At 45.2% G+C, this 20,348-nt stretch overlaps 2 protein-coding genes across 2 annotated transcripts in view; one reads left to right on the forward strand and one right to left on the reverse strand.

Moving 5' to 3' along the window:
• LOC135085520 (catenin alpha) overlaps positions 1 to 20,348 on the forward strand; it is a 113,768-nt gene that overhangs the window by 78,622 nt on the left and 14,798 nt on the right. The window contains exon 16 of the mRNA XM_063980306.1: positions 12,254 to 12,405. Within this exon, the coding sequence (XP_063836376.1) occupies positions 12,254 to 12,405 (152 nt within the window). The remainder of the gene's footprint in view (positions 1 to 12,253; positions 12,406 to 20,348) is intronic.
• LOC135085136 (peroxidase-like) lies at positions 526 to 4,749 on the reverse strand. The gene is made up of 6 exons (XM_063979891.1): positions 4,717 to 4,749; positions 4,237 to 4,429; positions 2,979 to 3,173; positions 2,370 to 2,514; positions 1,424 to 1,580; positions 526 to 714 (listed from the first exon to the last, which is right to left on the reverse strand). Exons 1-6 carry the CDS (start codon positions 4,747 to 4,749, stop codon positions 526 to 528), a joined length of 912 nt encoding a protein of 303 aa, XP_063835961.1.

Genomic DNA, 20,348 nt, shown 5'->3' on the forward strand with positions numbered 1-20,348 from the left:
AGATGGATGAGAGATTCCTCTACCTTCGGTTTGATCAACATGTTCCATCAAGCGAAAAGTGTCGAACTGGAGGCGGCCAAGGGAACGCTCTTACCTGAGCCTGTTGCCATAGCAACAGTGTTAACATCATTGTTGTGTTCTGGCAGATGGAGGAAAATTATCAGATGCCCTGTCCTGACTAGCAAGAGCCATTGTACCTAAGACTAGGCGACAGCGCCATATCAACAAACAGCATTGTTGTGTTCCGGCAGTTGGCGGTAAGAGAACCATTTCCGTGGTTGAAGATTCCTGGAGTATCTCGCTTCCAACATCGCTTTGATCATCATTTCATCAAGTCTGATGCACACTAAGAGCATTCTCCATTGTGGGAAAAAAGTACACATGCACCGAAAAAGCGTAGCTAGTCTGGAAACGCTCGAAGGTTATACCACCACACTCTCGACGTATATAATGTGCCTTTATGTCTGTCTAAGGAGGAGTTTCTTACTGAAAACAAGCCGGTAGAGTTGTGTACTAGAGTTAGTACTAGTTGTCTTGTAGCCGTACCTCCTTGGGCATCCACTGGTAGAGGTCGTGGAAGTGCTCGGCCACGGGCAGCTTGCACAGCTCTCGGTAGCGGTTGTATGGAGGCAATCCCACGTCGCGCGTCTTCATGATGTCGGCCGCCATTACGTCTGACACGAATTGGAGGCGACCGAGGGAACGCTCGCCCATCTGGGAACAGATTTTGTTGAGAATATTAGTAATTTGTATTATAAACAAACAACCGTCCATCATCCATCCATCATCCATCCATCATCCATCCATCATCCATCCATCATCCATCCATCATCCATCCATCATCCATCCATCATCCATCCATCATCCAACCATCATCCATGGACTGTCGTCTGCGGTGTTTCCGGACGGATACGACCTGCAAGCTTTCAAGAAGAGAGCGTATCTTCACCTTAAAGGCCGGCAACGCACCTGTAACGCCCCTGGGTCTGCGGGTGTCTATGGGCGACGGTAATCACTTACCATCAGGTAATCCGTCTGCTCGTTTGCCTCCTGTCACATAAAAAAAATCCATCCATCATCCATCTATCATCCATCGATCCGGAGCGAAGCGGGGCTCGAAGTCGAACCAGCGTTTCTCGGATGTATTGTCGACTAATCCGACCCCTTCACCATTCAGCTATACCACACGACAATGCTGTTCATACATGTCAAATCCTTAAATCTATGTTGATACTATTTTTATAAAATAAAGTACGGTCGCGGAGCACATAGAAGCTCGCACACTCACTGCGGCCGCCCGTCGCACAGTCGCGACAGCAATATAATTACGCGCGAGCGATAAGGATTGGTAGCTTGGGGTCATTGGACGAAATTCTATTTGCACGGCGACCGGACTTTAACAAAATGTTAGAAGAAAACATACCTCTGGGTCTATAACGTAATCAGTACTAGCGCAAGCCTGCCTGAAGGCGCCTTGCGTGGCGCCCTCTATAGTGTTATTGATTGTCAGCGCGCCCGTGCGTAGAGACAGGTCTACCACTGACAGCTGGTTGAACATCTTGCCGTGCTTGTCGTAGAGGCTGGGAAAGAGACATCATTAAGCTATAGCTATGGATAGGGTAGACGGAGAAAGAATGTTCTTCTTCCTCAGAGTATATTGACTATTTTTAAATAAGCAACCTGAAAAAATCGAACTGCCTAAGGGAGGAATTGAACCCACGATCTTTCGCTTGCCGGGCGACTGCTCTTCCAACTGAGCTACTTAGACACTGGATGAACTCGTCTTTTATTAACTTTGAATACGGTTGGTTCATCATCATCATGGTTTGCTTGACGTTTTATTATGCTAAGAAAAGCGGGCCAGAAGACCAAGTGTGGACAGGCCTCCCACTAGATGGATCGACGATCTGGAAGGTCGCGGAAAGTGTCCGTTATTGTGGAAATCCTTAGAGGAGGCTTTCTTCAGCAGTGAACATCTTTTGGCTGAAAGGAAGATGCTGAGAAAAAGGCACATCATAATAGTAAATTAATTGTGTGGAATGGTAATGATTACACTAATTGTCGGAACAACAACAGTAGTATTATGACCACCTCCACTCTTCCCGCCACCTACATTCTTCCCATGAATGTCGTAAGATGAGGCGACTAAAGGAGATATTTATCCGAATACCAGCTCTAGGGAAGTGTAGGCCAAATTCTCAATTTAACTTTGGTTTCGAGAGAGTTGTCCTCTTGTACTGGACTATACCCAACTTCTGCAACTCCTGTGTAGTCAGGAGTTGCAGCAGTTGGTTGTGCAGCAGCAGAGGAGACCTTCGTCCTTCTGTAGTAGAGACTAAGTGACCTGATGTTCTACCAAAAGCACTCACTTGATCCGTCCCTCCTGCAAGACGTGGAACCATCTCGTCGCCAACACGTACTCCTGTGCCAGTCGTGGCTCCAAGTCCTCATCGTAGTCGTCCACGTGCACGTGCCCCGGGAATATCACTTTGTTCTTCTCTAAGTACTTCTGACCTGGTTTATAAACAAAGTTTTAGAATTAGTCATATGATCATATTCATCTCTATAGTTTTAGGAATTGTCACTGGATGCCGAGGAGAGCGTTGTGCTTAACTACATAAATATGTTTGTGTGACGAGTGGTTTCACCACAATAGTCCAGCGGCGGCGGTGTTCAAACCAGTGTTCCTTGGATCCCGAGTCGGCCAGACTTTACTGTTCGGCTATTGACGCTTTGTTCTATAGTTCAGGATTCTGGGTGCAGATCTACTGCTTGACTGCCAAAAACCCAACCAATGAAGGCCAGGGCATCATGAAAGGAACATAAATGGTCAAACCCCTCTTTCCCACTTGGCACTTTGGTCACGTGCCCAGTCTGCTCAAAAGACCTTTTTACCGGTGATAAGGGCCCCCCTAAGTGTCCAGGGCCCCTAGTAGATCAAAGACGGCCCTGTAAATGGCGTAACAACAACCACTCACCAATAACAGCGGGCATCAGCTCGTGATACACTATGTGCTGGTACATAGCAATATTAATGTCCCTGGCGACCTGGTAAAGCTTGTCGTCGCCCCAGCAAGGGTTGAGCTCGTGCAGCTTGTCGGCCAAGTAGTTGTGGTTGCGGAACAGCCAGAGGAAGATCAGGTTGATGCCGAGGAGGGCGTTGGCGCCGGCCTCTGGAATTGATAAAAAAAATGCGTCAAAATCGGTTCAGTTTGAACTGTTTATTGAACTGAAGATTTTTGAACTGTACGACTTTCCCACCTTGCTTTTCTAATAACACATACTTCTGAATTACAATTTATAGTCTGGTCGCTGAGCACGTAGAATTTCGTCCAATGACCCCAAGCTACCCATCCTTATCGCTCGCGCGTAATTATATTGCTGTCACGACTGTGCGACGGGCGCCCGCAGTGAGTGTGCGAGCGCGACTGCAACATGATTACACGCGAGCGATAAGGATGGGTAGCTTGGGGTCATTGGACAAAATTCTACGTGCTCGGAGACCGGGCTTTAGATAAGCAAAACATTATTGTAAAAAATATAATTTGTCATGTGTTAAATAAAATAAAATAAATAAAAAGTCGCTTAGGAGCCACGATGCCACAAGCAGACTCGTCAAACTTATTATTACCTGTGCTATGACATCTATTCTCGCTCGGCGATTCGTTATTAACGCAGACTGAGGACCCGTTGGTAGGCCACTCCTTCCCTCTGATCCTCTCAAACTATCTGGACTTTGTATGATTATATCATTCCAAAAAGTGCGCATTACCTGTGCTACGACACCTATTCTCGTATTAGCTGTGCAATGACATGTCTTGTATTACCTGTGCAATGACACATAGGTGACGAGAATAGTCTCGTATTACCTGTGCAATGACATCTCTTGTATTACCTGTGCTATGACATCTATTCTCGTTCGGCGATTCGTTATTAACACAGACTGAGGACCCGTTTGTATGCCACTCCTTCCCTCTGATCCTCTCATACTATCTGGACTTTGTATCACTATATCATTCCGAAAAGTGCGCATTACCTGTGCTATGACACCTATTCTCGTATTACTTGTGCTATGTTACATATTCTTGTACAGTTCAAGCTTCAAATAAAGTAACGAAAAAGTAGATAACACAACCAATTGTAACAAAGACGTGACTATTTGACGCCGAGTGTATTACCTGTGCTACGACACCTATTCTCGTATTACCTGTGCTATGACACCTATTCTCGTATTACCTGTGCTATGACATCTATTCTCGTTCGGCGATTCGTTGTTAACGCACACAGAGGACCCGTTGGTAGGCCACTCCTTGCCTCTAATCCTCTCTGAGCTAAGCCGTCCTCCCTTGCCCTCCCTGTAGCGAAGAGCGTGCACTTCCTCTATGCCGTACACGTTGGATAGTTCCAGCATTGGGGGCGCTGTGTTGATCTGGAAATATAAAGATTAACAATATTAAGTATACGATAGAAGTTCGTAGTTTTAGGGGTGGGGATAGTAATATCTACTTATGGTAACATCGTCCATCGCGCCATGCAAAACATTCGTGGTTTTTGCAGAAGTAACAAATAAGTATATGTTAACAAACTTTATAATACGTTGTTGGTCGTGTAATTCCTGCGATAAAGAATCACCTCCACTTCCACTCTTCTGTAGATACCGTAGAACTTGACTAAGTGACAAATACGCGAATATCAGGCTTCTTCTATCCGTCTTACCAGAGCGTGAGGACTGTAGGCCAAATCCTCCATTTGCCTCTGGTACGTTAGATAGAAGAAAGACGGAGACGGAAGACGTAGCGTGGGCAGGCCTCCCACTAGGTGGACCGACGACCGGTCTTTGTGGAAATCCTTGGGGGAGGCCTTTGTCCAGCAGTGGACGTCTTTCGGCTGAAACGACGAACGACGACGACGTTAGATAGCAGTGGAGACTAAATGACCTTATGATGATAGAAGATTTATCCTTTTCTCGTGGATCGTCATTCTGTCTGCTTCATATTTATTTATTTATACTTCAATGCCAAAAATATTAACATTAGGCGAACTTAATGCCATAAGGCATTCTCATCCCATGATTCGTTCTTCTTCCCGTGGATGTCGTAAAACCAACCCGTCTGACCAGCGTGCAGCGTGGGAAGTGTAGACCAAATCCTCCATTTGCCTTTGGTACATGGTCATGCTCTTGCAGCGGAGACTAAATTTCCTGATGATGGTGATGATCATGGTAAAAGATACATACCCTCTCCCCAGGAATAGTCCGCGGCACGCACCCCAAAGACTGGTAGGTGATGGATCTCGTCAAGTTCAGGCATCTGACATTACTCCTTCTTAGATGCACGTCGTTTTCCGGCACTGTGATCGGTATGCATCTGTTGTTGAGATAGAGAAAATCGGTACGAGTAAGAAAGTATTGAAATAATTGATTGACCGGTTATTAACTGTACTTTTTGATGAATAAACTGAATTATTTTGATGAATTTTGGTAGAAATTTGGTAGAGATATGGACTTTGACAGAAGCTACCTTTTGTGGTGAAAATAAATTTGAATAATGTGATATAGGGGATTAAAACTTGCTTGGGGAAATTATTTCCCATATTGGCAACATGCTGGTTGGATATATACTGAGTGAGTGTTCTTAGTCAGTCATTTGTCAAACTAGCGCGCCATGATAATAATTATGTTATCATCATATTAGACAGGTATGGGCCTGTCGTTTAAAATCGGTAAAGGTTCGGCCACACCAACGCGTGAAGCCGGCGTGCATTATGGCGATCATACTGATACGTATTCGCCATCGTGCACGCAGTCTGATCGCGTTGGTTTGACCGAACCTTAAGATTATAATTATCATGGTGCTGGTACTGGTGTCTCCTCACCTAGGGTCCAGATTGCCGCCCGGCTGGCAGCAGGTGGTAGTAAGCACCACGTAGTTAACGGTGTCGTGCACAGAAGTGACGTCACCGATGATGAACACGTTCAAATTCGTGATCATGTGCGTGAAATGCTTGCTGGACACGCGGCCGTCGGGCACTGGGGAAAGAGCGACAGTGTATATTTTATGCTCGTATTCACAAACATTACTATGAGGTTTCACAGTGCGCATGGACGCACAGGGTGACACGCGAATCAATTACAGAGCTCTATTCAACGTTGTGCGTTAGATTTGCTGCTTCACGTAAGCAAGCATCGTTTGTTAATACGGTAATAGGCAAATGGCAACATCATCCATCATCTTCATTTCAGCCACAGGACGTTCACTGCTGAACATAGGCCTCCCCCAATGACTTCCACATCGTCCAGTTGGGAGCGGCCTGCATCCAGCGCCTTCCTGCTTCCTTTAAGGTGGTGGGTTCACCTTGTGGACGTCTCACGCTGCGTTTTCCGGTACTTAGCCTCCATTTCAGAACCTTGCTGCCCCATCGGTCGTTAGTTCTGCGTGCTATGTGCCCTGACCATTGCCACTTCAGCTTGCTAATCCGTCGTGCTATGTCAGCGACTTTACCTCGTTCACAGATCAGAAATGAGGTCTGATTCGATCGGGAGGTCCAGAATCATGATCTATGTTGGTTTCTTTGGTACTCATCTTTTCATTTCTAATTCAATCACTTGGGCGTTTCGTTTCATCCACTCGGGCGTGCCCCACCAATGTTTGGTCTCGGTCGCGCGGGGTTCGGGGAGTTTGATCCGAGCAATCCGAGCGTCATTATTGTAGTGTGCGTGTGCACTCGTGGATATTTAGCGTGTACCGATAACACTCAAACATTAGTGGAAGAATGGTGGGGCGCGTCTTCGTGGATGAAACGATAAGTATATTAAGTATATGCCTACCTAAAGCAACTCTCAGAGCCCTAGCGTTAGGCAGGGGGCGTCCGCTCTTGGCAGCTCGTGGGCCCCCATCAGCAGCATAGTTAGGGCGCAGCATCCGATGGTAGGGGGTCAGGATGGCCCCCCGTTGCGGGTGGTGCAGGTTGTTGCAGGAGTTGTCCATGCGACGAGGCTCGTGGGGAGAACAGTCTTTGACTTCTATAGCGCACCAGCTGCGGAAGAAAGGGAGAGTTAGTTCGTCTGGTGAATAAGAATAAGAACACTTTATTCAGCATAGAAAAAAAAATAAAAAATACAGTACATGACATTAAACCATAACACCTTAACAAAATAAAATCAATACAAACTAGAATATTGAAAATGCTAACAGATAGGAGAACTTTAGTTAAATGTAAAAAAGAATACCTAAAGCTATTTAAAATATGTAAGATTTTGCCAATAGAAAAGAAAGTTAAATTAATACTAATACTAGAACAATATAATACAGACAAATTTAAAACAAAACGGGTACATAACTACCCAACTCGATTAGCTAAGAAAAATAAATTAATGGTGCCTAAAATAAACAATTATTTTGGTAAAAGAACTAGACAATGGATTATACCTACAATACATAACGAATTGGAGCAAGATTTGCTAAACGATATACTTTCGAGAAATCACCTTAAGTACAAGTTAAAAAAATATTACCTAACTTTATGTCCCTGATACTATAACTAGACTATTAGATATATTATATTGTAATATTAGTTTTTAAAAAGTAAGTGCAGGCGACCGGCGCACCAGGCTAGACACTGGAGATGTCTGATCTGATGTGCCGGCGACTGTAGGAACCAATTTTGCATGTGTGTATTATTACTTAGTTAATAAGTACAATAAGTTACATTTATAACAGTTAGCACGAGAACGACTGCCGACAAACTGTTAAGCAGTTTGGCAGATTAGTATTAAGTAAAATCGATGTAACTTTTATGAGACAATAAATTAAAAAAAAAAAAAAAAAAAAAAAAAAACTATATACTATGCTGAAGAGGCGTCCGCTCAGGTATATTCGCGACATAGCAAGCGCCATGTCGAGAAGCTGGTTTGCAGCGGGAACCATCATACGATGAGGATTGCGGATTGCGCGCCCTCTTGACCGACCGAGACCATATTGAGGCTACCAGCCAAGATAAAGACTTCTAAGTAGTATTATTTATTATCATCAGGAGGGGGGCAAAATCGAAGTCAAAGATTTTATTCAGTACTTTGACCCTTTCCAGGGCACTTATACACGTCCCAAATATAACTTGCACTACCACCACTTCGGGACAACATATGCTAGGCTAGGGACAATGTAACAATCGGAAATCGTCACTTTGTTTAAGAGGCAGGTCATTTCATTTAATCTCCACTCCAGGTGTATGGTCTTCTAATACCCAAACAGGCGATTTGGCCAACCATCCCCAACCCTGGCAAGACCAGGAGACCAGGATGTTCGCATATTTGTTCCCTTCGTCTCTTACCACATCCACAGGATGATTTGGAGTTAGATCGTTCAGTCATTTCAGCCAAATGACGTCCACTGCTGGACAAAAGGGTGTTCTTACCAATTTGTGGCAATGTTTGTATAAAGGAATGTGTACTCTCCACTCATGGTATAAGGTTGCTATCTCTCAAAACCTTCAACCGTTCTTCCGCGAACTCGCAAAGGTCGCCAATTCTGCTATTGGGGTAAAGGAATATGAACTCTGTACTTACGGAATAAGGTTGTTCGCTCTCAAAGCCTCCAGCCGCTCCTCAGTGATCTGGTTCCCAGTGAAGGTGTCGTACCAAGCCCCTGAGGCCTCCTCTCCCGCCACTGCCACCATGGCTAGTGCCCACCATGCGAGCATGGTTATGGTTTATGGGCTGTTGTGGTCTGAAAGAAAAATAAATGGCTCTTAGAGAGAGAAATAACCCTTTAACTTCAAGTTTTAAAATGGACATCACGCCACACTAATAGTAGGTACAAGAATATACCAAGAGAGTAGAAGTAGTGAGCTGAGTTGTGCAGACTGCAGGACCCCGATCTACTTCCCTCAATGCGCTTGTGCACTTGAAATATACCCCCGTATTCACAAACAAGCATTTAAGTGAAGCAGCAACTCGAACGCACAGTGTTGAATAGAGCTCTGTGATAGGTTCGTATGTCACCCTGTGCGTCCACGCGCACTGTGAGACCTCATAGATTTTTTTGTGAATACGAATTTACAAATTCAAACGGATCCAGACACTGAAAACGGGATGTTCGTGTGTAAAGATGACCCACGCTGAACTGTCCCGCCAAAGTCAATGAATGACAGGGGGGCGCTACCATCGTTCAACTATATGGTTTCCAACATGGCAAAAATCGGAATCAGCGATCCGGTATTGACGGTGGCGCCCCTCTGTCAATGTCATAGATAGGACAGTTCAGTATTTTGGAACTATATTAAGGAAAGAAACAATTTTGATTCACAGACAAATAATCACACAAAAAATAGGACAGAAAGCAGCAAAGTTTTCACAGTTATAAGTTTTTATTTTAAAAAGATCTCATAGCTATGGCAAAAGTCATCACTATTTGAAGACATGACGTTATCAGAATTAATAACTGTTTTTAGGAGCTCAATCATTGTTATATACATTTTTCCTTTTATGTTATCTGCCAATAGGTTTTTATTGCATTTGCAATAGAATATACAGTTTTCTTTTGTTTGGTGACCTTTAAAAATAATAATACATGTACAATAAACTAAATAAATGTTGACTTTGACCTTTAAATAATTAAGGGCCGATTTTTCAATCGTCGGATAACTTTAAACTGAAGAATAACTTTGGCACATTGACAGTTTTAGTATGGGAATTATGTCAAAATGACAAGTTTATTCTATAGTTAAAAGATATCTGACGATTGAAAAATCAGCCCTAATAATAATAATTTTTAGTCCGTCAATTACAAAAAATATTTTTATTTGTCAATCAAACAAGTAATAATTACGAAGTTATACTTATTGCTTTGAATTTCCGTGTGACGTCACAAAGTGCTACAGTTTTCATTAGTTTGAAAAAGTGAAAAATACGTGTCGAATAATGAAACTCTTGCTTTTTTACCCAGGAAACATTCATAGGAATTAGGATTCAGTAATAGTTCTGATTCATATAAGATTTTAAACTTTCGCGTTCCGTTTCAACTAAAATGGTAAGACACGGGTCTTAACGCGACGTTTATTATTGAGTTACATTATGTACTCATGGCTTGACGTTTCGGCTGCGATGCCTTATGATGAATTTTAGTTCTGATTCGTCTCGTAAAAGAAAACAAAAAACTCACCCAAAATATTTACTAAAAAACCACAATCTAAAACGTTTGACTTTGTATGATAGCAACAAGCAATTGTTCTAGTATAAATCAATGTTGTATAACAATGAATAATTGCTGTACATTATGATTCAGTACTCAACACGCAGGTATTGAATAATTAGCGAATTTGGATCCATCTTTTTGGTTAAATGAACTGAATTGTACGAAATCTGATACAGGGTCGTTACTTCATTTACAATTAAAAATTAAGTTGTGTTAACAAGGTGGACTGACGACCTCATAAAGGTAGCGGGATGGTGTTGGATGCAGGCCGCTACCAACCGGGCGATGTGGAAATCATTGGGGGAGGCCTATGTTCAGCTGTGGACGTCCTGTGGCTGAAATTAATGATGATGATTATGTATGTTCTAAAAGAACGTAACCGACATAGCCCAATATTGAGTACTAGCTTTCCGCCCGCGGCTTCGCCCGCGTGGAATTTTGTCTGTCACAGAAAAACTTTATCGCGCGCGTCCCTGCTTCAAAAACCGGCATAAAAACTATAAATAATAAATAAATAAAAATATCCTTGGACATTTTACACTGCGCTTCTAGTCCCAAACTAAGCAAAGCTTGTACTATGGGTACTAGACAACGGATATAAACATAGGTACTTAATTTATTTATTTATTTATTTACACTTTTGCACATACAATTGTACAGTGGCGGACTTAATGCCAGGTGGCATTATCTGCCAGTCAACCACAGGTCGAGTAGAGAGACTAAGGCGGTGCAATAAATATGACGTTTAATTAACATAAGAATACCTACATATTAATATAATAGACATACCTACATCTAAATACATAAACATAATAATAATATTGGCGTACACAAAACACATGTCGGAGATAAGAAAAAAGTTTTAGTCTTTAAAATAATTGCGCAGAGCCTTTTTAAATGTAAATTTGGAGGTTGCTTTTCGCAAATTCGCCGGAAGGCCGTTCCAGAGCCGTACTGCTGAGACTGAGAAGGAGTCAGACATGAAGCAGCATGAAGAAGACTTAAATACTTTTTTTTTGTAAATACCTACATACTTATTATCTATCTACTATCCTATGTCCTTTCCCGGGACGCCAACTATCTCTATGCCAAATTTCATCAAAATCGGTACAGTGGTTTAGGCGTGAAAGTGAGACAGATAGAGTTATTTTCGTATTTATAATATTAGTATAGATTTTCACCAATGTAATGTGAACTGTAGATTTTGTAAAAAAATGCGCATGCATTTTGCCAAATGAAGGTGTTAACGATTAATGTACAGTTGTATTACATGCATTAGATGCGTTTGCGCAACTGACGTGCGATGAGGACTGACCTTTGCCTTTCATAATTATCCGCCTTCAGACTGATATGGTTTCCTAATTTTAAGTGTTACACTGATGACCTAAAACAGTAGGTATTCAACTCAATTGGGAAATTAAAATCAAGCATGCGTTTTATATCGTATTCATAAAAAAATACAAATGTTTGTGAAACCTATTATTTATAGTATGTTTAGTCCATGTCATGTTTTTCAACATTGACAAGAACAAGACAAGTTTTTTTTTGGAATGGGGGTTAGTCTTCTTTTTTTTGAAATTTTTAAGGCTTTTAAAAAGCCCTACAATTTTAAACTTGCTACAGGACAATCTCAGATGTGTTAGCTTTTATCAAATCAAATATTTTTTTATTATAATTTGTCCCGTTAACCCTTTGTACTAAGCTTAATTATGCTTGGGTTACGAGTGGGTTCACCACAATAGTCGAGCGCACAGTGTTTTATGAAGACCATTTTTCGGACATGGCCTTTTTATTCAAAAAGCGGTTAGTTAAGGCGATTTAAATGATAGCTACGAAATCCCCATTTAGCTAGCATGTCTAGTTTTTGCAAAATAAATTCTTGAAATTTGACTATCCTTCAGATGTTGAGTTGGGGGGTCCCCTTAACCATTCGGCTATCGTCACTCCGCTAACAATGTTAGCTGGAGTTTCCATCGTCCCGTTCTGTACCAATTAATTTTAAAATTATTGGTCGTTTAATTCTAATGATGGTTTCAAATAATATTTTCTTCTTTTGTCCACAGTGATGTCCAAATTCGCCGTGCGCGTCGACGCAGCGGTTTCCGCGCTCGGAGGCGGCGCGGGCGCAGCGCTCGACGAGAACGACTTCATCGACGCGTCGCGACTGGTGTACGACGCCGTGAGGGAGATACGACGCGCCGTGCTCATGAACAGGGTGCGTGAGACAGTAGTACAATATGAGGATTATGATACTGTGTTCATAGTAGCCTTTTTACCAGTGTTTGAGGCTGTGGCAGCTCTTATACCAACATTATAGGGTGTATGTAACCTCCTCAGAGGCAGCTTTTTAGTAACATTAAAGGACCAACGCTAACGCGAAGACATTCCCTTATTAAACGCGGCGTGTGACGTCAAACGTATCTGTCGACGTCCATACGTTGACGTCAACGTCTGAGAGAGACCACAAGTCCACAACACAGCATATTTTCTGTAGTAAACATTGTGACGTGGCCTACGGACTAGAGACTAACTAGAGACTAGAGACTAACGGAGCGGAGCAGGGTAGTGAAGCGGAGCGGAGTACGGTAGTAAAGTGGAGCGGAAAAGTGAACTGTGTTACTGTATACACGGATCTAGCTAGCGGAGCGGGTTTTAGGAGTGTGTTTCTCTTGCGGACTGCATCTAAGACACTTGGCTAGGTAGCGAAGCAGAGATTCTTAGTACAAGGCCTTACGTACGGCTGCGCGGAGTGGCGTTGTAAACTGAGTCTCCATAGACGTCCGTGCGTGGAGGCCGAAAGACTCACTTTGGGTCGCTGCGCTAGCTTAGGCCGAAATGGACTCTTAATATGACTCTTATTGTCGTTCGCTAAGACTCACTTTGGCTCGCTGCGCCCTAAGCAAGCTCGGTGGCGGCGCGGGCGCAGCGCTCGACGAGAATGACTTCATAGATGCTTCGCGACTGGTGTATGATGCTGTGAGGGAGATACGACGCGCCGTGCTCATGAACAGGGTACGTGGGCCTATGGGCCACAAAACCGGTTGTAGGAACCGGTATAAACCGGTTTTTACAAAACCGGTAAAATCCTGTTTTTAAGAAACCGGTAAAATCGGTTTTTCACGACCTTTCAAAATCGGATTTCAAAAACAAAAACTTGAAAAACCGGTTATAGATACCTTCGGTGTCTCGTTAATAAGAACTACCGATAATAATCGAGCGGGTGTAATCAGGCCTAAAGCTGCCTGTCTACAGAGCGGAGCGGAGTTGCGGATTGTTTGTGTAGGCGCGGAGCTAGCTAGCGGAAAGGAGCGGAGAAGGCATGCAGAAGGGAGATGCGTACTGTGAGACACAGAGCTAGGTTTTGGAGTGCTCCTGGCGTCACCTGCGACACTGGACAGACACTGTGGCATCGTCTCAGGCACAGTGTCGTATGCTGCTGAACATAGGCCTTCCCCAATGATATCCAAATAACCGATTGGTAGCGGCCTGCGTCCAGCGTCTTCCTGCTACCTTCAAGTCGTCGGTCCATCTTGTGGGTCCCATGATGCTGAGGCATCTTGTGTAGTTGTGATAGGGGCGATTTGACAGTGATAGTCTGTAACGTCGTCTGTACCAGCCTCTTCTTAGGGCTCGCTCTCACTGCCATCCAGTTTTGCGGGATTGGGATTGGACTGTCGTGTGAACACACATAGTTATGTGTGTTAATTGGAACGGATAGCTTTTTTGCGAGACACTGCAAACGGGACTTTCTTGTGAATATTAATATTAAAGCACGTATACTACTAAACGGGATCCAGCAAAATACGGGATGTCTTCTTGGGATAGTCACCTGGTTCCTCCGCTCCGTTCTTTAAGCCTGATTGTAGGAAGAGGAGGTTACCTCTTAAATCGCTCCGTTCCAAGTCCCCTGTTGACTGTAAAAGGAGGTACCACTAAGTCCCTGCCTCCACACTGTTCTCTAAGTCCCCTGCTGCAGGAGGAGGAGGAGCTGGACCCTGAGGACGTGGAGCTGGACGAGCACTACACGCTGGAGACCAGGAGCAAATGTGAGGCCTGAGAGGGGCAGGGGCTCTTGGCGACACTGTACAGACACTGTGGCATCGTCTCAGCCACAGTATCGTATGCTACTCTATATGCAGCGTACGATGTCAATGTCACACGTACCTATCGACGTCCATACGTCGACTTCGTGTGACAATAATTTGAATTTGACGTCAACCTCTGAAAGAGACCACAATAGTACCTTTCTGTAGTAAGCATTGTGACGTGGCCTACGGCGTTAGATACCAAATACTAAGACTGCTCGACAACTAGAGCGGACTACGGTAGTTAGAGCGGAGCGGGGCAGTTGGCAGCGGCATCCAGCGCCTTCCTGCTACCTTGAGGTCGTCGGTCCATCTTGTGGGTGGACGTCCACAATGCTGAGCGGTATCTAGCGCCTTCCTGCTACCTTGAGGTCGTCGGTCCGTCGGTCCTTGTGGGTGGACATCCACAATGCTGAGGCATCGTCTGTACTGGCCTCTTAGAGCTCCTACGGCAATCCAGTTTTGCGGGATCCAGTAGTGTGGGCACACAGGTGTGGATTGCTTACGGCCTCTAGTAGTCTTAATCCGTAATCCGGCACTGTCTCCAAGTCCCCTGCTGACTGTAGGAGTAGGTTCTTACCACTTAAGTCCCTTCGCTCCGTTCTTCAAGTCCCCTCGTTCTTACCACGTAAGTCCCTCCGTTCCAAGTCCCATGTTGACTGTAAGAGGAGGTACTACTAAGTCCCTGCCTCCACACTGTTCTCTAAGTCCCCTGCTGCAGGAGGAGGAGGAGCTGGACCCTGAGGACGTGGAGCTGGACGAGCACTGCACGCTGGAGACCAGGAGCAAATGTGAGGCCTGAGAGGGGCAGGGGCTCTTGGCGACACTGTACAGACACTGTGGCATCGTCTCAGGCACAGTGTCGTATGCTGCTGAACATAGGCCTCCCCCAATGATATTATCATCCATAATGACCGGTAGGTAGCGGCCTGCGTCCAGCGCCTGTCTTCTACCTTGAGGTTGTCGGTCCATCTTGTGGGTCCCATGATGCTGAGGCATCTTGTGTAGTTGTGATAGGGGCGATTTGACAGTAATTGTCTGTGATGTCGTCTGTACCAGCCTCTTAGAGCTCGTACTCACTGCCATCCAGTTTTGCGGGATCCAGCAAAACTGGACTGTCTTGTGAACACATATCGTTATGTGTGTTAATTGGAACGGATAGCTTTTTTGCGAGACACTGCAAACGGGACTTTCTTGTGAATATTAATATTAAAGCACGTAGACTACTAAACCCCTGTCTCCCTGGAAAAGTCACCTGGTTCCTCCGCTCCGTTCTTTAAGCCTGATTGTAGGAAGAGGAGGTTACCTCTTAAGTCGCTCCGTTCCAAGTCCCCTGTTGACTGTAAGAGGAGGTACCACTAAGTCCCTGCCTCCACACTGTCTAAGTCCTCAGGCACAGTGTCGTATGCTGCTGAACCTAGGCCTCCCCCAATGATATCCAAATAACCGATTGGTAGTGGCCTGCATCCAGTGCCTTCCTGCTACCTTGAGGTCGTCGGTCCATCTTGCGGGTGGACTTCCCACGATGCTGAGGCATCTTGTGTAGTTGTGATAGGGGCGATTTGACAGTGATAGTCTGTAACTTCGTCTGTACCAGCCTCTTAGAGCTCGCTCTCACTGCCATTCAGTTTTGCGGGATCCAGCAAAACTGGACTGTCTTGTGAACACACATATCGCTCCGTTCCGCTCTCTAAGTTGCTGACTATAACACCTAAGTCCCTTAGCTCCGTTCCGTTCTAAGTCCCCTGCTGACTATAGGAGCAGGTTCTTACCACTTAAGTCCCTTCGCTCCGCTCTCCGTTCTGTAAGTCCCTTGGTTCTTACCACTAAGTCCCTGCCTCCACACTGTTCTCTAAGTCCCCTGCTGCAGGAGGAGGAGGAGCTGGACCCTGAGGACGTGGAGCTGGACGAGCACTACACGCTGGAGACCAGGAGCAAATGTGAGGCCTGAGAGGAGCAGGGGCTCTTGGCGACACTGTACAGACACTGTGGCATCGTCTCAGGCACAGTGTCGTATGCTGCTGAACATAGGCCTCCCCCAATGATTGTTACTTGCGACACTGTACAGACACTGTGGCATCGTCTCAGGCAGTGTCGTATGCTGCTGAACATAGGCCTCCCCCAATGATTGTTACTTGCGACACTGTACAGACACTGTGGCATCGTCTCAGCCACAGTGTCGTACCTATGCTACTCTATATGCAGCGTACGATGTCAATGTCACACGTACCTATCGACGTTCATACGTCGACTTCGTGTGACAATAATTTGAATTTGACGTCAACCTCTGAAAGAGACCACAATAGTACCTTTCTGTAGTAAGCGTTGTGACGTGGCCTACGGCGTTAGATACCAAATACTAAGACTGCTCGACAACTAGAGCGGACTACGGTAGTTAGAGTGGAGCCAACTGCCCCGGCAGCGGCATCCAGCGCCTTCCTGCTACCTTGAGGTCGTCGGTCCATCTTGTGGGTGGACGTCCACAATGCTGAGCGGTATCTAGCGCCTTCCTGCTACCTTGAGGTCGTCGGTCCGTCGGTCCTTGTGGGTGGACATCCACAATGCTGAGGCATCGTCTGTACTGGCCTCTTAGAGCTCCTACGGCAATCCAGTTTTGCGGGATCCAGTAGTGTGGGCACACAGGTGTGGATTGCTTACGGCCTCTAGTAGTCTTAATCCGTAATCCGGCACTGTCTCCAAGTCCCCTGCTGACTGTAGGAGTAGGTTCTTACCACTTAAGTCCCTTCGCTCCGTTCTTCAAGTCCCCTCGTTCTTACCACGTAAGTCCCTCCGTTCCAAGTCCCCTGTTGACTGTAAGAGGAGGTACCACTAAGTCCCTGCCTCCACACTGTTCTCTAAGTCCCCTGCTGCAGGAGGAGGAGGAGCTGGACCCTGAGGACGTGGAGCTGGACGAGCACTACACGCTGGAGACCAGGAGCAAATGTGAGGCCTGAAATAGGGGCTCCTGGCTTGACTTGAAATAGTGTACAGACACTGCGGCATCGTCTCAGCCACAGTGTCGTACCTATGCTACTCTATATGCAGCGTACGATGTCAATGTCACACGTACCTATCGACGTCCATACGTTGACGTCAATATCTGAAAGAGACCACAACAGTACCGTTCTGTAGTGAGCATTGTGACGTACGCGGAAAAATAAAACGATCCCAAATCCCTTCGCTCCGTTCTGTTCCGATCCGTTTTAAGTCACCTGCTGATTTCAGGAGGAGGACAGACTTAAAGTCTTTCCGCTTCGTTCTCTAAACAGTGCTGGATTAATCCTTAAGTAAATTAAGCAATTGCGTAGGGCATTACGTCTTAGGGGCACTAAAATGAGTCCAAGCTCAAGGGGGAGTGTAGGTTCTACTAACGTGTTTAGTCCCTTCGCTAGCAAAACTGGACTGTCGTGTGAACACACATATCGCTCCGTTCTGCCTTCTAAGTCCCCTGCTGACTATAACACCTAAGTCCCTTCGCTCCATTCCGTTCTAAGTCCCCTGCTGACTATAGGAGCAGGTTCTTACCACTTAAGTCCCTTCGCTCCGCTCTCCGTTCTGTAAGTCCCTGGTTCTTACCACTTAAGTCCCCGCCTCCACATTGTCTCTAAGTCCCCTGCTGCAGGAGGAGGAGGAGCTGGACCCTGAGGACGTGGAGCTGGACGAGCACTCACGCTGGAGACCAGGAGCAAATGTGAGGCCTGAGAGGGGCAGGGGCTCTTGGCGACACTGTACAGACACTGTGGCATCGTCTCAGCCACAGTGTCGTATGCTGCTGAACATAGGCCTCCCCCAATGATTTTCATAATGACCGATTGGTAGGCCTGCGTCCAGCGCCTGCCTGCTACCTTTATGAGGTCGTTGGTCCATCTTGTGGGTCCCATGATGCTGAGGCATCTTGTGTAGTTGTTATAGGGGCGATTTGACAGTGATAGTCTGTAACGTCGTCTGTACCAGCCTCTTCTTAGGGCTCGCTCACACGGCAATCCAGTTTGCGGGATTCAGCAAAACTGGACTGTCGTGTGAACACACATTGTTATGTGTGTTAATTGGAACGGATAGCTTTTTTGCGAGACACTGCAAACGGGACTTCCTTGTTAATATTAATATTAAAGCACGTAGACTACTAAACCCCTGTCTCCCTGGAAAAGTCACCTGGTTCCTCCGCTCCGTTCTTTAAGCCTGATTGTAGGATGAGGAGGTTACCTCTTAAATCGCTCCGTTCCAAGTCCCCTGTTGACTGTAAGAGGAGGTACCACATAAGTCCCTGCCTCCACACTGTTCTCTAAGTCCCCTGCTGCCGCAGGAGGAGGAGGAGCTGGACCCTGAGGAGCAGGGGCTCTTGGCAACACTGTACAGACACTGTGGCATCGTCTCAGCCACCGTGTCGTATGCTACTCTATATGCAGCGTACGATGTCAATGTCACACGTACCTATCGACGTCCATACGTCGACTTCGTGTGACAATAATTTGAATTTGACGTCATCAGAAAGAGACCACAATAGTACCTTTATATAGTAAGCATTGTGAGGTGGCCTACGGCGTTAGATACCAAATACTAAGACTGCTCGACAACCGGAGCGGAGTAGCGGACTGTAGTCCCGGAGCTAGGCAACTTAGAGCAGTTTCGGACTGTTTTTCTGTACGCGGAACAGAACGGAGCGCCGTTCTGTTCCGTTCCGTTCTAAGTCCCCTGCTGATTGCAGGAGGAGGAGGACCATTTAAGTCTCTCCGCTTCGTTCTCTAAACAATGCTGGATTAATCCTTAAGTAAATTAAGCAATTGCTTAGGGCATCACGTCTTAGGAACACTAAAACGAGCCCAAGCCCAAGGGGGAGTGTAGGTTCTACTAACGTGTTTAGTCCCTTCGCTCCGCTCTCCGTTCTGTAAGTCCCTGGTTCTTACCACTAAGTCCCTGCCTCCACACTGTTCTCTAAGTCCCCTGCTGCCGCAGGAGGAGGAGGAGCTCGACCCTGAAGACGTGGAGCTGGACGAGCACTACACGCTGGAGACCAGGAGCAAATGTGAGGCCTGAGAGGAGCAGGGGCTCTTGGCGTGACTTAAGATAGTGTGCTAGTTTCTCAAGTGTACCAGTCTTTTCTTACATCAAGAGTTGCTTAAAATGTACCAGCCTTTTCTTTTTTTCAACCAGCTTACAAATATTAAAAACTTAATTGTCTTTGTGGCAACCAAACTTCTTAAAGAAGAAGATTATTTCAGCCAGTGTCAAGTTATTATTATTATTCTGTATAATGGCTTCAATGGTGCGTATTTGAAGCACACTGGTTTCGCCAATGTCGAGTGTTTAACGAGACACGGTGGACAGTGGAATTTGAAGATTGCCCGGTGATAATTTATTTATTCCATTCTTCATTGAGTTTTTTTTTGGGTTAGTATCACCCCAGTGTCAAGTTAGCTATAATTTTTTTTTTTGACTCGAAAAACTGACATCGAGCGAAAAGCGAGAAAGAAAGTTCTTAATTGAAATGTACTTTATGTTCGTACCTCCATCATTAAAAACCAGAATGTCCAAAAACTTTTTAACATTAACATATGAATCAAAAACAAGGTCAGGCTGGTACAAATTAAACACCAAATAATAATTATGGTCCATCTACAGTCACGTCAAGCGCCCAAACTCGACCTGTATGTGTAGTGAATGTGTGTGTATGTGTTGTCATGTCTCATTAGTTATTAGCGCCATTTTGTGTTCATGTATTTGTTTTAATAATACATTTGTGTTAACATTGTCGTGTGGTTTGTTTGTAGATGTTTTAGTCACAATTACAGGCCTAGAGCTTAACTAAATCAGTGCACAACGTCTCGCTGACGTTTAACGTCACAAAAATTTTATTTAATCATTTCGTCCAATGACCCCAAGCTACACATCCTTATCGCCCGCGCGTAATTATATTGCTGTCGCGCTCGCACACTCACTGCTGCCGCCCGTCGCACAGTCGCGACAGCAATATAATAGTGAGCGATAACGATGGGTAGCTTGGGGTCATTGGACGAAATTCTACGTGCTCGGCGACCGGGCTATAATAGACCTATAGTAAATTTTATTAAAAAAA

This window comes from Ostrinia nubilalis, chromosome 28, assembly GCF_963855985.1.
Source record: "Ostrinia nubilalis chromosome 28, ilOstNubi1.1, whole genome shotgun sequence".
NCBI classification, from domain to species: domain Eukaryota; kingdom Metazoa; phylum Arthropoda; class Insecta; order Lepidoptera; family Crambidae; genus Ostrinia; species Ostrinia nubilalis.